Genomic DNA, 26,331 nt, shown 5'->3' with positions numbered 1-26,331 from the left:
TAATGACAGCGGTCTCTATGCTAGAAACATGGTCAGTCTGATGCAGCTTTTTTTTTTAAATAGCTTTTTTTATGTTTATTTGTTAAACCCCTCCTGCCACTGCACTGTAAATAATGTCACTGCAGCAACATTAGTTTACAATGCAGGATGACACAGGCACAGAAGCTGCGCCTGTGTCATCTGTGGCGGGTCCCAGCTGTCAGTGATAGCTGAGGACCAGTCACAACTGTCAGCAACGGAGCCGCGCTGAAGTCCAAAAAAGACCTGGGCATCGAGGTATCAATCACCCATAGTCGTGAAAGGGTTAATAAAGATCTCTTCTATTTCTAACCTTTTGGTTTGTTCAACAGAAAAGCTTTGTATATTACTACCAGTGAAAAGCCCAATGCCAATAAAATGACAGTTATACATGAGGCTATTTTTAATAGTTTTTGAAAAACAAAATTTAACACAAAAGGGAAGAATTTAAGATGGCTGTAGGCCTGTTTTCTGGCAAAAATCACAAATCTTTCCACAGGCAACATTTGGCAACTTTTTGCTAGAGATGGGCAAACCGGGCCGAGGTTCAGGTTCATACAAACCCAAACCATCGGCATTTGGCTCCTGGTCCATGGGGAAGGTGGAGACAGTCTGAGTCCCGCCTGGAAAACAAGGATAAAGCCTATGACCTGTCTCCACCTTCCCTACGGATTGGGAAGACAGCGGGATTCAGATGCCGATGATTCGGGTTCGTACAAGCCCGAACCTAGGCCCAGTTCACTTGTCTCTACTTTCCGCCTTTCTGAACACTCTTTGTAGGGGCTCATGCACACTGAGCAAAAGACGAGGAATTGAAGAGGAAAGATTTCTGCTTGAAATTCCTGCTCTGGCAGAATAGGAGCAGAATAGAAGCTTGAAGACTTTGAGCAGATTTCAAGCAGAATGCAAGTGGAATTCAAGCAGAATTTTAAGCAGAATTCAAGCCCCATTGACTTCCATAGGATTTCTCTAGCAGAATAAGCCCAAAGAAGTGACATGTTACTTCTTTGGGCAGAAAGCAGATCTGCAGCAGAAAATTCTGCAGTGTGAACAGAGCGGAAATCCAATTAAACACAATGAGACATTGCTCTGTTCATTCTTCAATTTTCCATATTTCCTCTGTTCAATCTAATTTTCCATATTTCCCAGTGATGGCCACCAGGGGGTGCTCCAGCAGGAAAACTGCTGGTAAAAGCAGCCTGAAATCTGGCTGCTGAAAAAAAAAAAAAAGAGGCAGTCCCTGCTCAACTGCAGTGACATCATCACCTCCCTCCTCTTTTCACAGGGGAAAAGAGGGGAAAGGTGCTATTATGTGTACTGCTGGGCAGCGCCATTTTGTTGTTGTCTGCACAGCAGTCCAGATACAACAAGCATGTCCCTAGCCAATAGTACACCTCAACCTGCTGCAGAACCTTCTAATACACCTCAACCTGCTGTAGAACCACATACAGCTCGCCTGCCCACATTCACCTCCCGCACTTCTCACCACCCATCCCCCGCATGCACATAGTATTGTTGTTAAACTTATTCAGACAGCTCATGCCTGCACACTTGGGAGAAGCAAATGTACAGTAGTAGTTAAATGCTTTGCTATGCTCAGGTGTCTGGAAAATGTGGGTACAGCTCTAGGGAACTTCTCTCAGGACTGTATCCAGGTTTTCCAGACACCTGGAGCGGAGCTCAAATGCAGCGGGCTGACAGCCGAGCATAGTAAAGCATTTAACTACTACTGTACATTTTCTCATCGTTAATGCACACTCATTCATACATGCATGCTCATGCACGCACTCATTCATACATGCATGCTCATGCACGCACTCGCCTACATGCATGCTCATGCACGCACTCGCCTACATGCATGCTCATGCACGCACTCGCCTGCATGCATGCTCATGCACGCACTCGCCTGCATGCATGCTCATGCACGCACTCGCCTGCATGCATGCTCATGCACGCACTCGCCTGCATGCATGCTCATGCACGCACTCGCCTGCATGCATGCTCATGCACGCACTCGCCTGCATGCATGCTCATGCACGCACTCGCCTGCATGCATGCTCATGCACGCACTCGCCTGCATGCATGCTCATGCACGCACTCGCCTGCATGCATGCTCATGCACGCACTCGCCTGCATGCATGCTCATGCACGCACTCGCCTGCATGCATGCTCATGCACGCACTCGCCTGCATGCATGCTCATGCACGCACTCGCCTGCATGCATGCTCATGCACGCACTCGCCTGCATGCATGCTCATGCACGCACTCGCCTGCATGCATGCTCATGCACGCACTCGCCTGCATGCATGCTCATGCACGCACTCGCCTGCATGCATGCTCATGCACGCACTCGCCTGCATGCATGCTCATGCACGCACTCGCCTGCATGCATGCTCATGCACGCACTCGCCTGCATGCATGCTCATGCACGCACTCGCCTGCATGCATGCTCATGCACGCACTCGCCTGCATGCATGCTCATGCACGCACTCGCCTGCATGCATGCTCATGCACGCACTCGCCTGCATGCATGCTCATGCACGCACTCGCCTGCATGCATGCTCATGCACGCACTCGCCTGCATGCATGCTCATGCACGCACTCGCCTGCATGCATGCTCATGCACGCACTCGCCTGCATGCATGCTCATGCACGCACTCGCCTGCATGCATGCTCATGCACGCACTCGCCTGCATGCATGCTCATGCACGCACTCGCCTGCATGCATGCTCATGCACGCACTCGCCTGCATGCATGCTCATGCACGCACTCGCCTGCATGCATGCTCATGCACGCACTCGCCTGCATGCATGCTCATGCACGCACTCGCCTGCATGCATGCTCATGCACGCACTCGCCTGCATGCATGCTCATGCACGCACTCGCCTGCATGCATGCTCATGCACGCACTCGCCTGCATGCATGCTCATGCACGCACTCGCCTGCATGCATGCTCATGCACGCACTCGCCTGCATGCATGCTCATGCACGCACTCGCCTGCATGCATGCTCATGCACGCACTCGCCTGCATGCATGCTCATGCACGCACTCGCCTGCATGCATGCTCATGCACGCACTCGCCTGCATGCATGCTCATGCACGCACTCGCCTGCATGCATGCTCATGCACGCACTCGCCTGCATGCATGCTCATGCACGCACTCGCCTGCATGCATGCTCATGCACGCACTCGCCTACATGCATGCTCATGCACGCACTCGCCTACATGCATGCTCATGCACGCACTCGCCTACATGCATGCTCATGCACGCACTCTCCTACAGACAGCTCATACACACACTCTCCTACAGACAGCTCATACACACACACACTCACACATGCACTCTCATACATGCATGCTCATACAGACAGCTCGTACACGCACTCATACAGACAGCTCATATACACACACGCACACACATACATGAAACATCAGACAGCTTCACTACAGAGCCTGGGCAGAAGGTGGGCAGAGGCTGGGGGTGATGGTGGCAAAAGGGGGGCAGAAGCTGGGGGTGATGGTGGCAAAAGGGGGGCAGAAGCTGGGGGTGATGGTGGCAAAAGGGGGGCAGAGGATGGGGGTGATGGTGGCAGAGGCTGCATTTCCTCCTCCCAGTCATCCCGCTTAGCACGGGAACACACGCGTTTTAAAACACTGATGCCACATGCCAAATAAAAAATAAGAAATATAAAACCACTTATTTTTTATAGTTACATTTTTTTTTTAAAGAAAAAAAAAAAAAGCGGCAGAATTTCCTGCTGTAGATCTGCTAGAGGAATCCTATAGAAGTCAATGGGGGGCTTAAATTCTGCTTGAATTCTGCCTGAAAACTTTCTGCTTCAATTCCTCGAGAATTGCTCAGCGTGCATATACCCTTATTCAGCTCCGAGCAGAATAGTAGCAGAATTCGAGTGGAATTCAAGCGGAATGCAAGCAGAATTTTAGCAGAATTTTAAGCAGAATTCAAGCCCCATTGACTTCTATAGCGGAAAGCAGATCTGCGGCAGAAAAATCTGCAGTGTGAACAACAGAGTGGAAATCCCATTGAACACAATGAGACATTGCCCTGTTCATTCTTTTACGGGAGGAATTTCAAGCAGAATTTAAGAGCGGATTATTTTTCAATTCCTCGCCTTTTGCTCAGTGTGCATGAGCCATAAGAGCAGATTCCTCTTTAATTCCTCGTCTTTTGCTCAGTGTGCATGAGCCCTAAAGGTGGACAGACTAATGGTCCTTTTAGACGGCGTGATAATTCGCACAATTAAACGATTTTGAATGAACGATGTGTTTTTTTATAATGATCAGCATTTAGACGGAACCATACATCGTACAGAAAAATCGTTTTGCGATCGCTTAAGCCTATCTCACACATAGGTGAAATCGTTGAAAGACTCTTTACATGGAACGATCTGAGAATTTTTTGCGAACGATCAACGACGATTTGAGAACATGCTGAAAGATCAAAATGAACAATTTCTCGCTCGTCGCTTGATCGTTCGCTGTGTTTACGCGGAACGATTATCGCTCAAATGCGATCGTTATTGTGCAAATTCGAACGATAATCGTTCTGTCTAAAAGGACCATTTGAGAAAGTGGGCTCCTTTGGCCTGACAGACATGGTTGTAGATCTATACCATCTCAAAGCTACTGTAGATTTATTGCAATGGCACACGTTCAGCCAATAATGCACCAAATGTATAAAGGTGCTTGCACCTCTTAATGCATCTAGTGTACCTAATCCCAGTTTTTTTTTTGTTTTTTTTTAAATGTAAAAACACTGCTAGTCTTCATAAATTGCCCACAATGTGTATTAAAAAAAACAAACAAAAAAACTAACCCTAATCTTATGCTACTACAGCTATGAGTAACATTTTCTCTTTACTGTTTTTATCAGTCCTATGAGAAATAGTGTGGAACACTCAATGGCAATGAGATAAAAAATACTAACACTTAACTACATCATATAAAATATTAACGTCCTATCAAGAGTCCCTGAAAATTTCAAGACAGCTGTAGGTCATGATCAGTGACAAGGCAATTTAATTACACAGACATTTTAATTTACCCATAACCATTTGATGACCGGGCCAATTTTCACTTTTGCACTTTTGTTTTTTCCTCCTTGTGTTTAAAAGGCCATAACATATGCATTTTCACATACAGACTCACATGATCCCTTATTTTTGTGGTACCAATTGTACTTTGCAATGACCACATTTTTGCATAAAATAGGCTGTGAAACCGGAAATTATTTGAGCAGTGAAAATGAAAAAAAAAATGTTCTTAAATTTTGGAGGCTTTGTGTTCATGACATTTGCTCTATGGTAAAACTGGCATGTTATCGATGTTCCTCAAGTCAGCACAATTACAATGATAGGCAACTTCTCAGGAGCCGGGATCAGGTAATGTATACTGTATCCTGCCAGCCCCCCTGCAGCCCCGATCGCCCGCAGCCCCCGGCCGCACGATAGCCCCCAGCCCCCGGTCGCACGATAGCCCCCAGCCCCCGGTCGCACGATAGCCCCCAGCCCCCGGCCGCACGATTGCCTCCAGCCGCACGATTGCCTCCAGCCGCACGATCGCCCGCAGCCCCCGGCCGCACCATTGCCCCCAGCCCCCGGCCGCACGATCGCCCCCAGCCGCACGATCGACCGCAGCCCCCGGCCTCCCCACCGCCAGGCGATCGTGCGGCCGGGGGCTGCGGGCGATCGTGCGGCCGGGGGCTTGGGGCAATGGTGCGGCCGAGGGCTGGGGGCAATGGTGTGGCCGGGGGCTGGGGGCAATGGTGCGGCCGGGGGCTGGGGGCAATGGTGCGGCCGGGGGCTGGGGGCAATGGTGCGGCCGGGGGCTGGGGGCAATGGTGCGGCCGGGGGCTGGGGGCAATGGTGCGGCTGGGGGCAATGGTGCGGCCGGGGGCTGGGGGCAATGGTGCGGCCGGGGGAGAAAGTGCGGCCGGGGGCAATGATGGCCGGGGGCGAAAGTGCGGCTGGGGGCTGGGGGCGATCGTGCGGCCGGGGGCTGGCAGGATATACATTACCTGATCCCGGCTCCTGCTTGCTTCCGCGGCTCCCGGCACGTTCCGCCCGGCCAATCAGTGCGCTGCCCCGCTGCAGCGCACTGATTGGCCGGGCGGGCTGTGAAGACACCGGGAGCCCCGAAGCAAGCAGGAACGGGGGCCCAGTAATGTATAATGTCTGGCGGCCGGGGGGTTAATGGGACGGGCTGCAGACAAAATCGCAGCAGGGATGTACATTCCTGCTGCGATTTTGTCTTCCTTTGAAAGAATAGGGGCCGGATCCACAGCGAGTCTCGCTGCAAATACGCAGCAAGGGGACTCGCTGCGGATCCGGCTAGTGGGTTTGTACCCTAAAAAACAAAACCGCCGGAGTACTCCTTTAATGTCAAAAGTGGCTGTGTGGGTAGGGGGTTAAATACTTAGCCATTATTCTGAAAATCAACTAATCTGTGTGTACCATTTATGCAACACACCCATAACTGATAACATCAGTACACAAGCCAAACTGTTCAAGTAGTAGCTTACAGACATGTTTTCCATAGTTTCACTCATTACCTAAAGTCTATTGGCAATAGTAGACCATGCTGGTTTTTAATTTTTAAACCAAAAGATATAGAATGGTAAGTTATATGTTTTAAAACAGTTTAAAAAAAACCTTATGTTTACAGCCATCAAAATGAAATCTGTGCTGTAACTATGGTTTTTGGGCCTAACTTAAAGCGCAACTATAATTTCAGTAGCCAAAAAATGAAATTCCTCAAATAAAAAGCCCTCGTGTTACCTTTTAAAAAGAGCCCTAAACTGCGTTGATAGCTTGTACGCTCGCTGAGATATCACCAGTTGTTTGGCTCAGAAGAATAAATGAATTTTTCTTCTGGCTGACTGAATGTGGGCGTGGCCTATCACTCATCTCCCTGGCTGACTGAATGTGGGCGTGGCCTATCCCTCATCTCCCTGGCTGACTGAATGTGGGCGTGGCCTATCCCTCATCTCCCTGGCTGGCTCCCTCTATTCACTGAGCAGCAACTTAGCAGATGTATCACACATAGCAGGATCAGATACAGCCCCAACATACAGTATCACCAGGGGCTGGCTGGCAAATTTTAGCCTGGGGGGCAAGCACACAGCACTGGCCCATGAGTAGCCGGCTAGCGGCCCATCCTTCAAGGACCACTCTTCCCTGCATCAGTGCGGGGAAGGTAGATGGCCACCCGCTCCCATACTTCTTTCAGCGGCGATGTTCCAACAGTAACATCTTCAGCCCTTCCAGTCATTTGTGAATAGTGAATTCTCACTTTCCTGTATAAATATATTGGACAGTTCATCAATGACACGGAACCGTCCCATAGACTTACATTGTGACTTCTGTCCCCTTCACACAGAGCAGTAGGAATTCTCTGGTCACAAATGACAGGAAGGGCTGGAGACATTATCCAAACTGTCGGAACACTGCCGCTAGCAGAAGTACAGGTCCGGGGTGCCATCTACTGACCCTGCACTGATGTGGGGAGCGTAATGATAGGTAAGGGCTGGAGTGGTCCCAATTAGCAAGATTGTGCTGGTATGGTTTTTAGCTGCACAGTATAGATTTACTGTCCAGCTCCCAGAGACTACCGGCCACTGAGTATAAGATGCTGGCAAAGCTGGGTGACCATATCATACTGAGTATAAGAGGGTGGGAAAGCTGGGTGACCATCATACTGAGTATAAGATGGTGGGAAAACTGGGTGACCTCCATCATACTGACTACAAGATGCTGGGAAAGCTGGGTGACCTCCATCATACTGAGTACAAGATGCTGGGAAAGCTGGGTGACCTCCATCATACCGAGTACAAGATGCTGGGAAAGCTGAGTGACTTCCATCATACTGAGTACAAGATGCTAGGAAAGCTGGGTGACCCCCATAATACTGACTACAAGATGCTGGGTGACCTCCATCATACTGTGTACAAGATGCTGGAAGGCTGGGTGACCTAAATCATACTGACTACAAGATGCTGGAAAAGCTTGGTGACCTCCATCATACTGAGTATAGGATGCTGGAAAAGCTGGGTGACCTCCATCATACTGACTACAAGATGCTGGGAAAGCTGGGTGACCTAGCATACAGATTACAGGATCCTCGAGAAGGTGGGTGACCTCCATCATACACACTACAAGATGCTGAAAAAGCTGGGTGACCTCCATCATACTCCCTACAAGATGCTGGAAAAGCTGGGTGACCTCCATCATACTCACTACAAGATGCTGGAAAAGCTGGGTGACCTCCATCATACTCACTACAAGATTCTGGAAGAGCTGGGTGAAAACTGTGTGACCTCCATCATACTGAATACAGGATGCTGGAAAAGCTGGGTGACCTCCATCAAACTGAGTATAAGATGCTGGGAAAGTTGGGTGATTTTCATTATACTGACTACAATATGCTGGGAAAGCTGGGTGACCACATTATACTGAGTATCAGATGGAGAGAAAGATGGATGACCTCCATCATACTGACTACAAGATGCTGGGAAACTGGGGTTTCTCTTTTTTCACCATAGCTTTTACCATTCTTGCTCTCAAATCCCCCCACCCCCCCAGGCAATCCCCCACCCATGGTTTATCCCTCCTTAAAGGGGTACTCCAGGCCAGGGTTATTTTTATTGTATGGCCGGAGGGGGGGGGGGGTGTATTTTATTATATGGCCGGTCACTTACCTCTCTGGTTCCAGCGCTGTGTCCCGGATTGTGCCGCCTGTTGTCCCGTCCGGCCACCGCTTCCTGGTCTGTGCTGCGGCTTCAGACGTGACGTCTCAAGCTGCAGCTCAGACCAGGAGGCGGCAGCGGGACAGGCGAACGGGGCGGCGCGATCCGGGACACGGCGCTGGAACCAGAGAGGTAAGTGACCGGCCATATAATAAAATACACCCCCCCCCCCCAGCCATACAATAAAAATGCTTGGGTACCCCTTTAAAATGCCTCACATGTGCGCCCCCATTAGTAAAAATAATAACAAAACAAAAAAAACTAACACACATACTTATATGTCTCCTGTAGATAGAGACATATATATATATCCTGTATGTACTGCTGTATATATGTCTCCTGTGTGGGTCTCCTCCTGTATATATGTATCCTCTATGTCAGTGGTAGGGAACCTTGGCTCTTAAGCTGTTGCAAAACTACAACTCCCATCATGTATGAACAGCTAATGGCTGTCCAGACATGATGGGAGTTGTAGTTTTGCAAGAGCTGGAGAGCCAAGGATCCCTACACCTGCTTTATGTCCTGCTGTGTAGGCCTGCCCTTGTATAGGTACCTTGCTTCCTGCAGAACACCATCTTTTCTGTATTCAGGCTCTCTAGTTAAGAGGCAGGAGTGACAGCTGGGGAGGAGAGCGACCTCTAGTGGCCGGAGGAAAAACACTGCCTGCAGCCAAAACACTGACTTGCAGAGCAGTGTTCTGATACGCCCCATAGGTTTATAGTTCGTACAGGGGGCAGGGCTTGACATCATGGGGGTGGGGCTTCATCGGCCACCAGCAGCCCTCTTCAGGTGATGAAAACAGGAGAGGGCTGGTGCGGTAAGCGGCCTCAGCAGGACCCTCAGTCTGTAAACAAGCTGTCAGAGGCCACGGGGCGACCCTATAATGTACTGGGGGCAGACCAGCCCGGGAGGCAAATGCCCCCCTGACCCCCGGCCCAGCCCGCCCCTGAGTATCACAATGTAAGATTAGATACAGAGCCCCAGCAGATGGTATCACACACAGTGGGATTAGATAGTCATCTGCTCTCATAACACTGTAGGATAATGTCAGCCAGACAGAGGGAGGACCTGTTGCAGACATCTGATAGTGAGTGTTATATGTACTATGGAAGGACTACAGCTGTGTTGTGCTGGGACTTGTAGTCCTCCCCTCAGTGACTCACCCACTCTCCCTCATGCAGTACATTGGAGTCATGGTGGCACTGGAAACACTTGTCTCTCCATCCAGCTCTTCCCCTGCGCTGCTCCTCACACACAACACCCTCAGCTCTGCTTAGTGACCTCTGTGAGGGGAGGGGGAGGACGTGCTGCTAGGAGGGGGGGAGGAGGGTTTGTTTATGTGTGTGTCAGGGCTGTTATCTGATGCTGCTGTCAGAGTCCTTACACTCAGGACAGATCTGGAGGGAGGGGGCGTGTCCAGCAGGAATGCAGAAATAAGTTAGAGCCAGACAGAACTGTAAGGGCATAGTCAGCCTTATGTATTTAAAAAACTGTTCATTTTAGGTTATTAATGTGTATTGCAAAAAGTCTTATCATGACCTAAGCTAACTAAAACTGAATGGTCAAAATATTTTATAGTTGCGCTTTAAGGCCATATTACACAAAACTATTATCGGCCGCTACGGCCGATAATCGCCTTGTGTAATAGAAGGCTACGATCAGCCAACATGAACGATGTCGGCTGATCGTTGCCGACGCATGTCTTTCAACATGTTGAAAGACAAAAGACTGATAGCAACGATCTGCTGCCGTCGCTCTGTGGAACAGGATCGGTGGCAGCAGACCGCCGCTATCTTCTATGGGCTGCCCGGACAATTTAGCAATCACCCAGCCAGCCCCCCCGCAGCTCCCCCTGCTACCCGCCTCTCACCTGCTTGCTGCCACCACATGCACTAGCGGCGTCAGCGAGCGGGGAACGAGGAGCCAAAGAGCACTGACAGCGCTTGTTTGCTCCTCAACATAGCCCCGTGTAATAGGGGCTTTAGTCCTGTGAAAAAAACTACAGGAAGGCAGGGGGGTCTGGGAATATAATAAACAAAGTATCCCTGTACCCCAATACTGCCGCTCCCAGGTCTCGCCAACAGCCATTGGCTTTCATTTTGGTTATGCATCCTGGGCACATAACCATCTCCAGCTACAATGCAACAGCCCCACTGGTGGATCCAGAGCCGGCCTTAGAGTAGATGGTGCCCCCCCCCCCCCCAAAACACTAATATAGATAGATAGATCCATCCCAGTCCTCAGGTTGTGTGTAGTATTACAGCCCAGTTCCATTGATGTGAATAGAGACAAGCTGTAATACCACATACAAGTAAAAAATAATAATACATTAACATAAGACAATACTCAACACTAGATATAATCAGTATGCCCTATACATGCCCCCAAATAGTAGTCAGGCAGCTCTGTGCCACCATATAAGCAGGTAGCTGTAGGTAGTTGTGGGTAGCTGTAGGTAGGTAGTTGCCCTCCCCTCTCCTCCCTCAATGTAGGCACTGACAAACACATACAAAAAAGCAGACACTTTAACTCACTGGGCTTCCCGCCGTGCGTCTTCTCTCCTCAGCTCGGCGGACGTCGCTCCAGTGACATCACTCGGCCGTCGGGGCGCTGGAGGCGCCCGGGCAGAGAGAGGCAGCTCTGTATACTTATCTTTGGTGTAGAAAGGAGCGCTGTATGTCTGCAGGAGCAGGGTGCCGGGCAGCCAGCAGGGGGAGCGATCGCTCCCCCTGCTGGCCGCCCGGCACCCTCCTCCTATAGTGTTCTGGCGCTCCTGCAGACAAAGACAGCAGCACACATTTCTATAGCTAGATGTGCAGCTGTCTCTTCTGCCCGAGTGCCCCCCTGCTGGCCGGGAGTGATGCGCCCTGTGCAACCGCACAGATCGCGCACCCCAAAGGCCGGCCCTGGGTGGATCACCCATTACTTTGCATTGAATCTGCAACATCAAATCTGCTGCAGATCCTGTACATGTGAATGCACCCTAAAGCACGGCCCAAGCTGTGGTGTAAACTAGATGTGATCTCCTCAATTGCTATGGATCCATAAAAGAGCTGTAATAGCAATAAGTGAAATGTCACTGTAAATAGACAATTAGGTCTAAGTTTAAATCGAAAGTCCACATTGTAGCAAAATAAATACCTACACAACCAACAAAAAATGTTTAACCTAAAACACTGTCACATACAATAGGAAAAAACCTGCCAATGACATACACTGGTCTGAGCCAGTGAGGCATAATCAAGAGGTGACTCAGCACGTTGTATTTCAACATAGATATTGCCTTAGGCACATTTCAAAGAGGACATTTTCGTTAAAACACAAACAGCTATCTTTTACATAGGTAGAAAAGCTCCATCTTTAGAACCACCAAAAGGACATTCACGGGACATTAATAAAATTTACTATTAACATTTTCATGACCAAAGGTCATTGTTGCATGGATGTCCTCCTTACCCTCTAAGAGCCATAACACTTCTATCTTTCTACTTACAGGGCTGGTTTGGAGTAATTTTTTTGCGATAGGAGCTATAATTTTTTATTGGTATTATATTGGTGTAAAAAAAAAAGTTGATCGCCATCAATTTTTTTTCTGACATATAATTAGAAAAGAAAATAAATCAGCAATCCTGGTGTTTTTTTCCCTCTTTTCGTTTACACTGTTTACCTTACAGGAACAACATTGTTACATTTTAATAGATCGGACAATGGCGCATGCTAAAATACTAAATATGGTATTTCTTTTATTTTTATATATTATTTATATAATGGGAAAGGGGTCGATTTAAAACTTTTATTCTTAAAAACATTTTTATTTTTTTATTTACACACTATACAAGTCCCCCTAAGGAGCTTACATATGCAGTCATTATTATCAGCAATATGTACATATCAGTATTATTAGCAATTTGTCTGCAGACTCTATGTGAAGATCACCAATCCGACAGAGGGAAGTACTATACCCCCACCTTTCAGAGAAAGTGATCAGGACCTCTGCAGCCATACTGCAGGGGTCCTAATGATTCAGAGACAGTTACTTATCCTGTCACTGACTTCCTTAACCCCTTATGCCAAGGATCACTGATGCACGGATGTCAAGGTCAAATGAAAGCAATGTTCCTCCTCACTTTCTAAGAGCCAAAACACTTATTTTTCCACCAACAGGACTAGTTGGGGTGTCATTTTTTGTGCAATGCTCTTTAGTCTTTATTGGTATCATACTGGTGTAAAAGAAAAATTTTAAATGCTTTTTATTAATTTGTTTCTAATATATAATTAAAATAAAAAAAATTCTGGCATTTTTTCTCTTTTTATTTACACTGTCTACCATGCGGGAACAAAAGTGTTATATTATAATAGATCGGACAATTTTGCACGCTTTGATATATAATATGATTTATTTTTATATTTTACTTTGTATAATGGGAAAGGAGGTAATATAAATACTTATTGTGGCTTATTGTGTTTCTTACAAATATGTTTTGAGGGTAAAAACACACACCAAAAATTTTGATCGCCATTTTTTTCTAACATACAATTAGAAAAGAAAATCAGCGATCTTACCTTACAGGAACAACATAGTTATGTTTTAATAGATCAGACAATGATGCACGCTACAATACCAAATATGGGCCATGCACTTATTGGCTGTGCGGGACCTACAGGAGTCTCACATGTAGTTGGAGGGCAGACAAGGTAAAGTATGCTCCGGATGTCAGTTAAAGAGAGGGCCGGTGTTTACAAACTCGCAGCAAGCAAATTATTTTTGGGGGGTTTCGCTGAATGTTTTATGGAATAATTAAGTCTGTCATTGCAAAGCATAATTGGTGTTGCAAAAAATAAGGGATCATGTGGGTCTGTAGGTAGAAAAATTCAAGCGCTATGGCATTTAAAACAAGAGGAGGAAAAAAATGACATTTTGGACTGGTCACCAAAGGGTTAATCCTACCTTGTAAAGGCTCAGCAAGGAAGCTTGCTTCACAAGGATCGCCACGGATTAAAGGGGATATCCGGAGAGTAGGAAAAGTCCTATGTTTTCTACTCTCCAGAGCACTTTGTCTGTCTACAGGTGCTGCGGGCATTGTGGGCAAAACCATGCTCACACACAATGTCTCATAGTTGCTCGATGTCTCTAGGACATCGGTAACATCAGGCAGCTATTGATCACAAAAGTCCAAATGACAGATATCAGGTTTCCGTCACCCACTAATATAATCAGACCTATTGGTCAACCAGAAATAAATTATTTTACCGACGTACTTGGACCACCGTAGGACAACTAATACATAACTAATCATTAAAAACATGGTCCACACACTAAACATAAACACCGAATTCTGCGCTCTATATTCAGTGTAGTTTCCTAATGGGCACCTCAAAATGTGGGGGGGAAGATAATGCACCACAGGAGGCGATAAGGAAAAAGGGGAGGGGGGGACCTTTCCTCCCCCCCTCCCCTTTTCCTTATCTCCTGTGTTGCATTATCCCTGGGCAGTGATTTGCTGTGCAGGAAGGTTCATCGCTGGGCACTCATCTCTTTAGCACAAAGATGAGACAAGATTGGGGAGAATAATGGGGCTGTGGCAAACTAGCAGGGGAAAAGGGCTATGTAAGTATGCTATTTCTTTTTCTATTTCCCCCCTGCCCCAACAGCATTACTCTGGCTGCTTAAACTAGAGGTAAACAACAAATTTACATTATTTGGCGTTAGGCCATACGCAAGCTAGGTTTACCTAGAAGACCCTTCAAAGTGATGACAAGGTGATTTTAGTACTCTAAAGCCCCTATTACACGGGGTGACTAGAGGAGCAAATGAGCTGTCAGCACTTGTTAGCTATTCGTTCCCTGCTCGTTGCCGCGCTATTACACATGGCGGCAGCGAGCAGTTGGGTGCGGGTGATCGCTGGATCGTCCAGGCAGCCCATAGAGGATAGCGATGTCGGCTGATCGTTGCTTTCTATTCCAAGGGACGATTATTGTCCGCAATTATCCAATATTCGTTCTGTGTAATAGGGCCTTTAGTTCTGCTACTGTACCCCCAAGAGTGTCTTACACAGTTACACAGCTATTTATTATGCAGCATGCACACGCCCATCAAATTTATCCAAATTTCCTTATAATAAAATATTCTAACCCATAGGCTTCTATTAGGCATGGACACCCTTCAGTTCTCCTTAGGAGGGTCTGTTCCAGAAAATAGCTTTGTAAATGATAGAATTCTATTCTGTTCTATTTTTATCTGGAACTCCGGCACGGATAACCCCATAGAACTCTATGGGAGCATCCATAACTCCAAACAGCTGTTTGCAAATCCAGAAACTGGACGGTGTGTAGGCAACCCAGGCCAGTGTCAGGACCCAGGCAGCCACTTTCCCACAATCCCCCTTGCTGAGAATGAGTGACCCAACCTAGTGGGTGCCTTGTGAGCCTTAACCAGAGGCAACAGGTTTTTAATCAAAGCAGCACATCCCCCATTAATGAGTCTTTACCACTTAACTGATACATTTTAAGAAATGCTTGTAACTTGGAAATATTTCACTTAACACAATTCATAAATATAGGCCTAGTTTTCTTTGTGACACCACTCTTGGTTCACACAACTTTTTTTTTTTTCCTGTATTTCTTTGCATTTTTGGACAGCTGTTATTTTGAAGGGAAAATATGACAGCATTATGCAAATCATGGTCTTAATTTGAATGATATGGATATAGTTTCATTTAAAAAGCAGCTGTACGGCTGTGTCAGTACACTAGTGCAAACTTTTAAACAGTATTAGAGCTCCCGACATCATCACTTGTCATTATGCTGGGACCTCCGAGGGAACTGGCCATATTTCTGTGCTTTTGACCTGCTATAGTTACATTCCCTTTAAGGCTGCATTCCCACATGTGGAATGCATGTACCGGAGTTCCCCCGCGCCCGGACAGCATCTGTAATTAGATGCTGGTAGCGGGGGAGACTGTATTCATAAGCGCCGCGCTGTAATGAATCAGCCGCGCAGTGCTGTTACTACAGCGCAGCGCTTATGAATACAGTCTCCCCCCCCTCCCAGCATCTAATAGCAGATGCTGTCCGGGCGCGGGGGAACTCCGGTACATGCATTCCACGTCCGTGATCCGTTTACCTTAAATTGTTGCATTTATGTTATACAGCTTTTGGTTGCTCGGCAGGTAAACGTGAAGCACAGTTTTGTTTTTTTATGCACATCACCAGTACTTGCTGCATAGCCAAAAAAAGGAGCAATTTGCTCTATGGGTGGGTTCACACATAATGCAATTGCAGCAGATGTCACACTGCGAGTTTGCAGAGAAATCCACTGCGATTCCCTTACTACTTGCAGAGGAATTTTCATCCCGCTGTGAATATGTAAACGCCGCCCCCCTTAACCCACCACTGGCCGGTGAATACTTACCGGTCCACGCTCCGGCTTGCTTCTGTGGCTCCCGGCATCCTGATGTCCCGCTCAGCCAATCAGTGCCTGCGGTGGGACAGCGCGCTAATTGGCTGAGTGGGACACCAGGGAGTAGGGAACAGGCAGTGGTGGGTTAAGGGGGATGGCGGTTAAATACCCGAAGCGGAATGAAAATTCTTCTTCCAGTTTGTAATCCTATTCTAACTAACAGTATGGGAATCGCAGTGGATTTTGCTGCAAACTCGCAGCCTGAAATCCGCTGCGATTCTGTTATGTGTGAAACCACTGTAAGGGTACGTTCACACTTACCGGATCCGCAGCGTATTTTCTGCTGCGGATCCGCAGCAGATCCGGAGCAGATTTTTCATTTAAATAACTGAACACAGCATCAAATCTGCACCATCAAATCTGCTGCGGATCTGCTGCAGATCCTGTAGGTGTGAACGCACCCTAAAACTGTGTGTTCTTTGCAGAGCTGTGGAGTCACAGCTCTGACTCAGAGCTCAATTTTATCTGGCACCAACTCTGATTCCTTCCTAAATGGCCAATCAGAAGCCAAGGGATTTATTTATTAAACTGGTGTAAAGTAGAACTGGCTCAGCAGCTTCAGTGTAGTGTCCTACATGACCCTAGGTGACTTTTGAGTCAATAAGATATAAAGAAAATTCTTCTGTTTGTGTATTTGCAGCTAGTCTCCAGCCACTATATCCTGAAGAACTCACTACTAAATAAATATTCACCATACATAAAGGAAAAATGCTAACAATGCCAGATACCTGTGATACAGAGGTCAGACATAGGCCCAGATTTACCAACTGTTAACAGAGACTGTGCTCCTAAATCATCATGGCTGGTGGAAATTGTGGCTGAAATCTACACCTGCTCTAGAACAGATGTAAATTTCTGTGCCCCCCGAGCAAATCTGGCAGGGTAAAGGGGGGTGGGGCCTCATTAAAATGTTCCCCACAATCTTCTCCCAGAGAGAGAACACCACACTGAGGACAGAGGTTACTGCTACATTACTTACGGCTTCTTCTCTATATTACACAGGATATCTTCATATTACACTGCTGCTCATACACAATTATCCAGCATCAAGGAAGAGAAAGGACTCTTCCACTGAATGGACTCTTCAAGGAACATTTACTAACATACGCACCTGGCGTACGCCATGGAAAAGGGTCAGATTCGCCCCTTTTCCATGGGGTACGCCAGTTGTATTCCCCAATCACCTGATGGGCAGGTAGAGGGGCACGAATAGGCAAGAATGAGGCATGGCTTCCTCCCACACCTGCTCATAGGCATAAATCACAATACAAATTTACACCTACTCCCAAGCACGTGTAGGTTTGCCATGCAATGCATGCGCCGGGCTTAGGGCTGGCTTTAATAAGGGGTGTATGCCTCTTAGTAAATTCAGTTGGCAAAAAGGGGTGGGGCTTTAAGACTGGCATACGAGTACCAGTTCAGAAACAAGCTGCCAAATAGTGACCTCCAGCTTTTCCCGACCCCCCTTATCTAATAGGGCCAGTGCTTTATTTCAGATATATAGAAAAAATGCTTCACCCTTTGTAACTAAATGTATGTAAGAAAGTGTTTACATTCTGTGTTGTTGGTTTTGTTTTTTTATAAATAAGGGCCTAGATTGATGGAACAACTATTTTAATTTTTAAAATTTATAAAAAAATTCAATAATAAAATTTTTGGAAGATTTTTTTTTTTTTTTAAAGCGGAGTCGGTGTATTTTTTCCGACTCGGACGCCACAGCCTGGTTCTTTGCCACACAGATGTCTGCCATATGCTAAGTGCACAGGCACCCTTGGTGGATTATTCCTTTCTTGGGAATTCCCTGGGGATACAATGGTGTTGCATTCTTTCTATTCTGCTCTTCTTGGTTACTACTTAGGTACCAGAGATGACACACGTATTAGGATTCATAATTGCTCATGACAACTACTATCATCTATAAGGGTTCTTTCAGACCTGGCAGATTTGTTTCAGAAATCTATGTGCCTATTCTATACATTTGAAAGAATTTGCAAATATCCTTTCACACGGTACACAAAATACAACTTCAGATGTAGAGACCAGATAATCACATCAAAATGCCCTTAGAGCAGCGTTATTGTAAAACTGGCTTATTTATAAAATATATGTGCATTTCAATGGGGAGTTACAGGAGGCAATGTTTCACCTCAGCATACTAATTTTTGGTGAAGATAAGCTTAGTCAGACCTTATTATACTATCCAATAGCAGGGTCTACATCAGGCCAGATCGGATTTCACAACGCCTGGCGTCCTGACTGTTCAAGGGAAACCACTTTCATGGAAAAAAAAAACAAAAAAAAAAAACACACACAGTCGAAACAAGATACAATAATAAATATTTTATGTGAGGACAGGGAGCCAAACATCAAGAACGGTGAGGATTAACAAAAGCTCATGTTCTGACCCCCCTCTCAGTGAGAAGGCCACAAAATTCTGATATCCTGCAAATGCATTCTGCTGCCTGTAACATTGCTACCATACTTTGTGTACAAATCTGTCTGACAGCTATCTACAAATACAATGTATTACTCATCCGACTGCTCCAGCAATGCAGCAGAACCAGCTAGACCTGGAGTCATCAATGATGAAGTGGAGGAGAAAGAAGTAGCAGGATGAATGAATGACGTACTATAGATTTACCAACAGAGCCATCTGCTCCACAGATAAGACAAAGTGACACAACCAAATGCTCATTTGGTCCATGCAGGCCCTGCTATTGATGCTACTCATTCCAGGGGCAACTAACCGCTACTCAAAGGGCAATCTCTACCCAGTATAATAATAGGAGTACATTGGCCCAGGCTTAGCATAGCTAACAATCACAGCCCAGCGCTGGTAAAATGACAACTTCAGTGTTATTTGTTATTCTGTGTTATAGGAGGGATAGATGTGAGCTAGAAATAATAATATTGTATAGGTCTGAGCATGCTGAGGCTACAGCTAGGCCACAAAGTCTCATCCGCCTCACAGAAGATGCTGCAAGACATTGGGAGCAACCTAGTGACTGCTTCAAGGTCCCAGCAGCAGCAGCAGCACCACTCCCCTGGTGACAGCAGCACAACATGCCAGCTCTGCAAAGTGCCAGGACACACACTCTCTGCACAACTGCCGCAAGTAGTGTGAATGGAGCGTCAGACTGGGCAGAACCGCAGTGTGTGTATGACACCTATGTGATGCTGGCATTGTCTGCCTTACCGTAGATCATGGCCAGGCCGGTCTCATGCAGGAAGCGCGCCCGCCGGTGCTTGAAGAGCCAGATGGTGAGGATGGTGAGGGTGAGCAGGAGGATGAAGGTCAGCAGGCTCACACTGTCCTGCCGGTGGCTCTCCTCCGCCTCCTTCTCCGTGGCGATCTCCTCCATAGCGCTGTCCTCAGCCCGCGCCCAGGGGATCCAGGGGATGAGCAGATACAGGAGCCCGTGCATGCTGCCGGCTTACTGCTAATGCTGCTGCCGGCTAAGGCTAATGCTGCTGCCGCCTGCTGCTGAGCTGCACGTCTCTCCCCGGCAGCAGCAGAGCCCACGCCGCCGCTCTGTACTGCTCAGCAGACACTCGCCTCATTCTCCTGCCTCATTCTCCTTCCTCCTCCTTCCTCCTCCTCCTCCCGGTGACAATTAGTAAGATCTCCAGTGCGCAGAATCTCCCTCCGCAAACCCATTGCGATTAATGGAGCTGCGCTTCCCTGGCGTGTCCTGCATTGCTGGGCTCAGCCCCCGGACCCGCCCCGGGAAGGGCTTCAGCTTATTATTAGTATTATTATTACCACCATGTATCTACATACAGGGGAGCTAGGTAACCTGCATGGAGACAGTACAGGGCGGCTGCTATAGAGATTGCCCCCTGAAATACAGAAAGCAATGAATCCAAGAGCTGCTGATCCCAGTATTGTAGAGATCAGGATTCTATATCAGACACTGAATATGTGGCTGGGAAAGACACAAGCATCTACCTACAGCTGTGGTAATGGCTGTCATGTAGTGATATGGACTATACATAACAAGGCAGAAAGTCATCTGACCCTATCGCTAGATCAGGGGTGGGGAACCTTTTCCATGTCGAGGGCCGGTCGGGCATTAATAAAATCATTCGAGGGCCGCATACCGTGCGCGGCAGTTCGTAGCGGGGGTTTGCAGCACCCAGGACAAGGCATAGTATTGTTCCCCTAGTGCCCCTGCTATTGTAGTTAACCCCCAGTGATGCCCCTTGTAGTCTAGTTAACCCCCAAGTCATGTCCCTGGTAGCCTAGTTATTCCCCCCCCCCCCATCAGTCATGTCTCTGGTAGCCTAGTTGTCCCCCCCATCAGTCATGTCCCTGGTAGCCTAGTTGTCCCTCCCCATCAGTCATGTCTCTGGTAGCCTAGTTGTCCCCCCCATCAGTCATGTCCCTGGTAGCCTAGTTGTCCCCCCCCCATCAGTCATGTCCCTGGTAGCCTAGTTATTCCCCCACCATCAGTCATGTCTCTGGTAGCCTAGTTGTCTCCCCCATCAGTCATGTCCCTGGTGGCCTAGTTATCCCCCCATCAGTCATGTCCCTGGTAGCCTAGTTGTCCCCCCCCATCAGTCATGTCCCTGGTAGCCTAGTTGTCCCCCCCCATCAGTCATGTCTCTGGTAGCCTAGTTGTCCCCCCCCCCCCCATCAGTCATGTCTCTGGTAGCCTAGTTGTCCCCCCCATCAGTCATGTCCCTGGTAGCCTAGTTGTCCCCCCCATCAGTCATTTCCCTGGTGGCCTAGTTGTCCCCCCCCCCCATCAGGCATGTCCCTGGTAGCCTAGTTATTCCCCCCCCCCTCATCAGGCATGTCCCTGGTAGCCTAGTTGTCCCCCCCCCCCCATCAGTTATGTCCCTGGTAGCCTAGTTATTCCCCCCCCCCCCATCAGTCATGTCTCTGGGATCCTAGTTATTCCCCCCCCCCATCAGGCATGTCCCTGGTAGCCTAGTTATTCCCCCCCCCCCCCATCAGTCATGTCCCTGGTAGCCTAGTTATTCCCCCCCCCCATCAGTTATGTCCCTGGTAGCCTAGTTATTCCCCCCCCCCATCAGTCATGTCCCTGGTAGCCTAGTTATTCCCCCCCCCCCCATCAGGCATGTCCCTGGTAGCCTAGTTATTCCCCCCCCCCATCAGTCATGTCTCTGGTAGCCTAGTTATTCCCCCCCCCCATCAGGCATGTCCCTGGTAGCCTAGTTGTCCCCCCCATCAGTCATGTCCCTGGTAGCCTAGTTGTCCCGTCCCCCATCAGTCATGTCCCTGGTAGCCTAGTTGTCCCCCCCCATCAGTCATGTCCCTGGTAGCCTAGTTGTCCCCCCCCATCAGTCATGTCCCTGGTAGCCTAGTTGTCCCCCCCATCAGTCATGTCCCTGGTAGCCTAGTTGTCCCCCCCCCCCATCAGTCATGTCTCTGGTTGCCTTGTTGTCCCCCCCATCAGTCATGTCCCTGGTAGCCTAGTTGTCCCCCCCCCCCCCCCCCCCATCAGTCATGTCCCTGGGATCCTAGTTAACCCCCAAATAAAAAAATAAACATCCCACTCACCTTACCTCCGCTCCCACGCAGTCCAGGTCCTCTTCTCTCCCAGGTCCTCTGTGCCGGTCTTCTCCTGCAGGCGGCGCGCGATGAAATGACGTCATCGCGCGCGGCCCGCAAGAGACTAAAGACACGCGCCGCTCTGCTGGGGAAGAAGCCGGCACAGACAGCATCCTCCGGTGTCCGCCAGCTGTCACAGACACCGGAGGATGCGGTGTATGCCGGCTTCTTCCCCAGCAGAGCGGCGAGCATCACAGGGGAGCTGCGGGCCGCATCGGGAGGTCTCAGGGGCCGGATGCGGCCCTCGGGCCGGAGGTTCCCCACCCCTGCGCTAGATATACTGGCAAAATGAGTGTCAGCAGATTCTCACATAAGAAAATGCCTGATATGCAGTTAGGTTGTGTTCACACAGTAGCACTGAATTGGGAGGGGGTCACAGGAGCGGTTGCCCCAGACCCTGCATTCTCAGGCTTTGCACAATCTTACAGGTATTGCAGGCTCAGCCCTCCTCCTGTACAGACAATATATGGCCTGGCCAATGTATTGTGTACCATACTGGTAATAAGGCTCACCTGGGCTCAGCCATGCGGAGCTCAATCTTTTTTATTGCAGTGATCCAAAACAACAGAGACACATGAAGCAGCTCAATCAGACCTACGCCAACGCGTTTCCCTTACATCACATACCCTTAATCGTGGTGCCATTGTACGCTGTTGGGGTGGGCACTTGTGCGTCCAGGTTACTCTAAGCCGGTGCTGAGCTGGCTTCACTGCTTGAAATTGTGTACAGTCAATACACACAGTACAGTACAGTACACCAATCAGGTACATTACAGTGTCACAACCTGGGCCCACCAGAAGATCAGTCCAACCCTAACCAGTTTTATAAATAGTACATATTAGAGATGAGTGAGTAGTGAAATATTCAAATTTTCGAATATCAAGTCGAGTAGATCCCGATACTCAACTATTTGATCAAATATCGAATCCCATTAAAGTCTATGGGAGACAAATGCTTTAAATCGTGGAAATCAAAATTCGACTACCATGAGGTCACCAAGTCCACAAGGACACCTTAGGAAATGGTGCCAACACCTCTGGAATACATAGGGGACAGCAGGGGAAGCATGCCAGGGTACATCTAACACGTCAAAGCGCACAATTATGCCACTATCATAGCCTCTCAACTATACACTCCAAAAACAATATAACCTCTATGTTAGGTGGAAAAAATACATGGAAACTTTCTTTCCTCTACAGTAGTATGCAAAGAAGGGGTCCGTGGAGCCTCAGTTGCGAGTCTCAAAGCACGGAAATAGCCAGATATCCCTCTCTCCAGGGAAGGAAGCCCATTGCCAAGGGGTGCCTCCTAGTGGGGAGAGCACCAAACCGCCCTGATACGTAGTCCCTCAGGTCCTCACCCTGTTGCGAGCTTTGGGACCTAAATAGGAAAACACCAGGGTGGCCTCTACAGTAGTATGGACAGAAAGCCACATTTTAAGTTAAAGAAACATTCTCATGCACCCCTTTAAATCCTGTTGCCTATGACAACCACAGATGGCATTGGCAAGGGGGAAATCAAACAGTACTCACCGCTAAGTGTGTGTGTGTGTGTGATGCGATTTTCAAAGTCATATGGCACTTCCATATGTCTTTATTACACATAAGGGAGTCCCATGGCACCAGTGGCGGATTATAATGTGGGCGGTTTGGGCGGCCGCCCGGGGCCCATGCCGCCACCCACATTATTAGTATGCGGCACACAGCAGCACGTCACTTTTGGGGCCCAGCGGGCCCCTTAGTGATGTACAGCGCCTGCTGTGGTGTGCGCTGTTCCTGGAGTCCGCTGCAGTTTTATTCGGGGGTCATGCCCCAAATAAAATGCCTGCTGCCCTGGTCTTGCAAGCCAGATGCGGCTCTTTTGATGGCCGCATCTGGCTCGCAGATTGCCGCTGCTGCCCTTCCGCCTGCCTCACCTACTGCCTGCCCAACGTGCTGCTCCAATCCAATCAGCGAAGACCGGGCCGCGGCGCAAGCGCTGATTGGATGCGTACACCACGGCCCGCCGCAGCAGCCCCACGTTCCCGGTCTCCGCTGATTGGATCAGCATGTCTGGCGGGCACTACGGGCAGGCTGTACCTGAAGCTCGATGGAGGTGAGGGGGCTTGGGGGAGAGAAGCATGGGGGGGGGGAGAAGTATGGGGGAGGTGAAGCAGGAAAGGAGAAGTATGGGGGAGGAGAAGTATGGGGGAGGAGAAGCAGGAAAGGAGAAGTATGGGGAGGGGAGAAGCTGGAAGGAGAAGTATGGGGGTGAGAAGCTGGGAGGAGAAGTATGGGGAAGAGAAGCTGGGAAGAGAAGTATGGGGGAGAGAAGCTGGAAGGAGAAGTATGGGGGAGAGAAGCTGGGAGGAGAATCATGGGGGGGAGAAGTATGGTGGAGAGAAGCACAGGAGAGAAGCAGGGGGAAGAGAAGCATGGGGGGAGAAGTATGGTGGAGAGAAGCACAGGAGAGAAGCAGGGGGAAGAGAAGCAGGGGGAAGAGAAGCATGGGAGGGAGAAGTATGGTGGAGAGAAGCACAGGAGAGAAGCAGGGGGAAGAGAAGCACGGGGGAGAGAAGCTGGGAGGAGAAGTAGGGGGGGAGAAGCATGGGGGAGAGAAGCACAGGGGGAGAAGCATGGGGGAGAGAAGCACAGGGGGAGAAGTATGGTGGAGAGAAGCAGGGGGGAGAGAAGTATGGTGGAGAGAAGCAGGGGGGAGAAATATGGGAGGAGAAGTATGGGGAAGAGAAGCGGGGGGGGAGAAACATGTGAGGAGATGTATGGGGGAGAGAAGCATAGGGGGAGAAGCAATTGGGGAGAGAAACAGGAGAGAGAAGCATGGGGGAGAGAAGCAGGGGAGAAGCATGGGGGAGAGAAGCACGGGGGAGAGAATTACGGGGGGGGGGGGAAGCATGGGAGGAGAAGTATGGGGGGAAAAGTATGGGGAAGAAAAGCAGGGGAGAGAAGCATATGAGGGGAGAAGCAGGGGGGAGAAGCATGAGGGGGGGGGGGAAGCATGGGAGGAGAAGTAAGGGGGAGAGAAACATGGGGGGAGAGAAGCAGGAGAGGAGAAGCATGGGGGAGAGAAGCACAGGGGAGAAGTATGGGGGAGAGAAGCACGGGGCTGGCAGTGGGACCAGCTGCGAGGGGGGCAGGTGGCAGTATGTTTATGGGAGGGGGTAGGGGCCCAGGATGGGTGGTTTGGGCCCAGGGTACATTTAATCCGCCACTGCATGGCACACCAGGAGTATACAGCCATATACCCTCTCTATGATGTAGCTGAATGCCCTACAGCAGGCAACAGGTGTTCAACTTTTTTTTTTTATTGTACTTAATTAGAAAAACTTTCAAGAGAAATACAGCGGTATCATGAAGTATGTAAATCACGGTCATATATAGTATGATATAAAGTACAATGACATCATAAATTTAAAGTCATAATAATAAAGGTATTAACCCCCCAGACTCCGTCTCTCCATCGCATCGCATAGCTTCCTCGCACATTCACACTGTGAAGAAGAAAAAAAAACCTCAGCTCAGCATCACCAATGCATAACACTCTAAACCTGTGGGACCCTAGAAAACTAATGTGTGACATAGTTATTTCTAAAACTCTCTCCACTCCTTTTTTGTGGTCATGGTCGCACCCTCAGACCCCCCAGAGGCGTTCAACTTTTTTATGTTGCTGAAGGGAATGAGAAGGGAAAAGCACATGCATTTCACTCCCCAACTCACATCAATTTCTGCCCAGCAGCTCCATTATAGGTCTGCGGGCTACTGGACAGAGATCAGTGACAGTAGTGAACTGTGGCTGTATCAACAGTGAGATTCTGACTGATCAAAACCTTTGACATGGCTATGTGACATGTCCCTGCACTCCAATGCCACTGTTCACACTATGCAGGTTGCACCCTGCTGTGGCTAATATACAGTGTAAAACAGGAGGTGCAACAGCAACCTGGAAGTGCCAGGACTTACTGAATATACTCCGCCCAGCTGAACAGCGTGATCAGAAAAGGGTCCTGTTCCTCCTTTTTAATGTATATTTTTATATACAGGGCATAAGGGGGAGGCTGCCAGACACGATCGATGTGTGTCTGGCAGCCTCTGCACAATGAGCGTGCCGTTCTATCACCATTCACGGTGCTAGAAGCAGAGAGAACAGTGACTGTAATCACTGCTCCCTCGGCAGGGGCTGCAGGACACACAGTGATCGTGTCGGGCAGCCTCCCCCCATGTACAGTATAAGGAGAATATACAGTAAACAGGGGGAACAGGACCCTGTTCTGATGCTAGAACAGAGCAGGAGATCGGGAACTGAACAAATGGTGGTGGCAGCTGTCTCCCCTTACTACTGCCAGCATCGGAAGTCAGTATGTAAAACAATACTATGGCAATGAAGTTGTAATTCTGGAACAGAATAGATCTTATAGTTAGATAACAGCAGGGCCGTCTCTGCCATGAGGCAAAAGGAGTTCATTGCTCAGGTGGCAGATTTGTAGAGTCTCTAAAAGGCGGTATGTTGTATGGAGT

The 26,331-nt window shown here is 48.7% G+C and overlaps 1 protein-coding gene across 2 annotated transcripts in view; it reads right to left on the bottom strand.

Annotated features, from left to right (window-relative positions):
- The window catches only part of SLC9A7 (solute carrier family 9 member A7), a 72,675-nt gene extending 52,860 nt beyond the window's left edge, over nucleotides 1–19,815 (bottom strand). For both annotated transcript variants that reach the window (XM_069970831.1, XM_069970833.1), the window contains exon 1: nucleotides 19,439–19,815. In XM_069970831.1, the coding sequence (XP_069826932.1) occupies nucleotides 19,439–19,667 (229 nt within the window). In that variant the 5' untranslated portion in view covers nucleotides 19,668–19,815. The remainder of the gene's footprint in view (nucleotides 1–19,438) is intronic.
- Nucleotides 19,816–26,331: the final 6,516 nt, after the last annotated feature.

The sequence above is a fragment of the Dendropsophus ebraccatus genome, chromosome 5 (genome assembly GCF_027789765.1).
Source record: "Dendropsophus ebraccatus isolate aDenEbr1 chromosome 5, aDenEbr1.pat, whole genome shotgun sequence".
Taxonomy (NCBI): Eukaryota; Metazoa; Chordata; class Amphibia; order Anura; family Hylidae; genus Dendropsophus; species Dendropsophus ebraccatus.
This window is presented reverse-complemented; position numbering and strand designations above follow the sequence as displayed.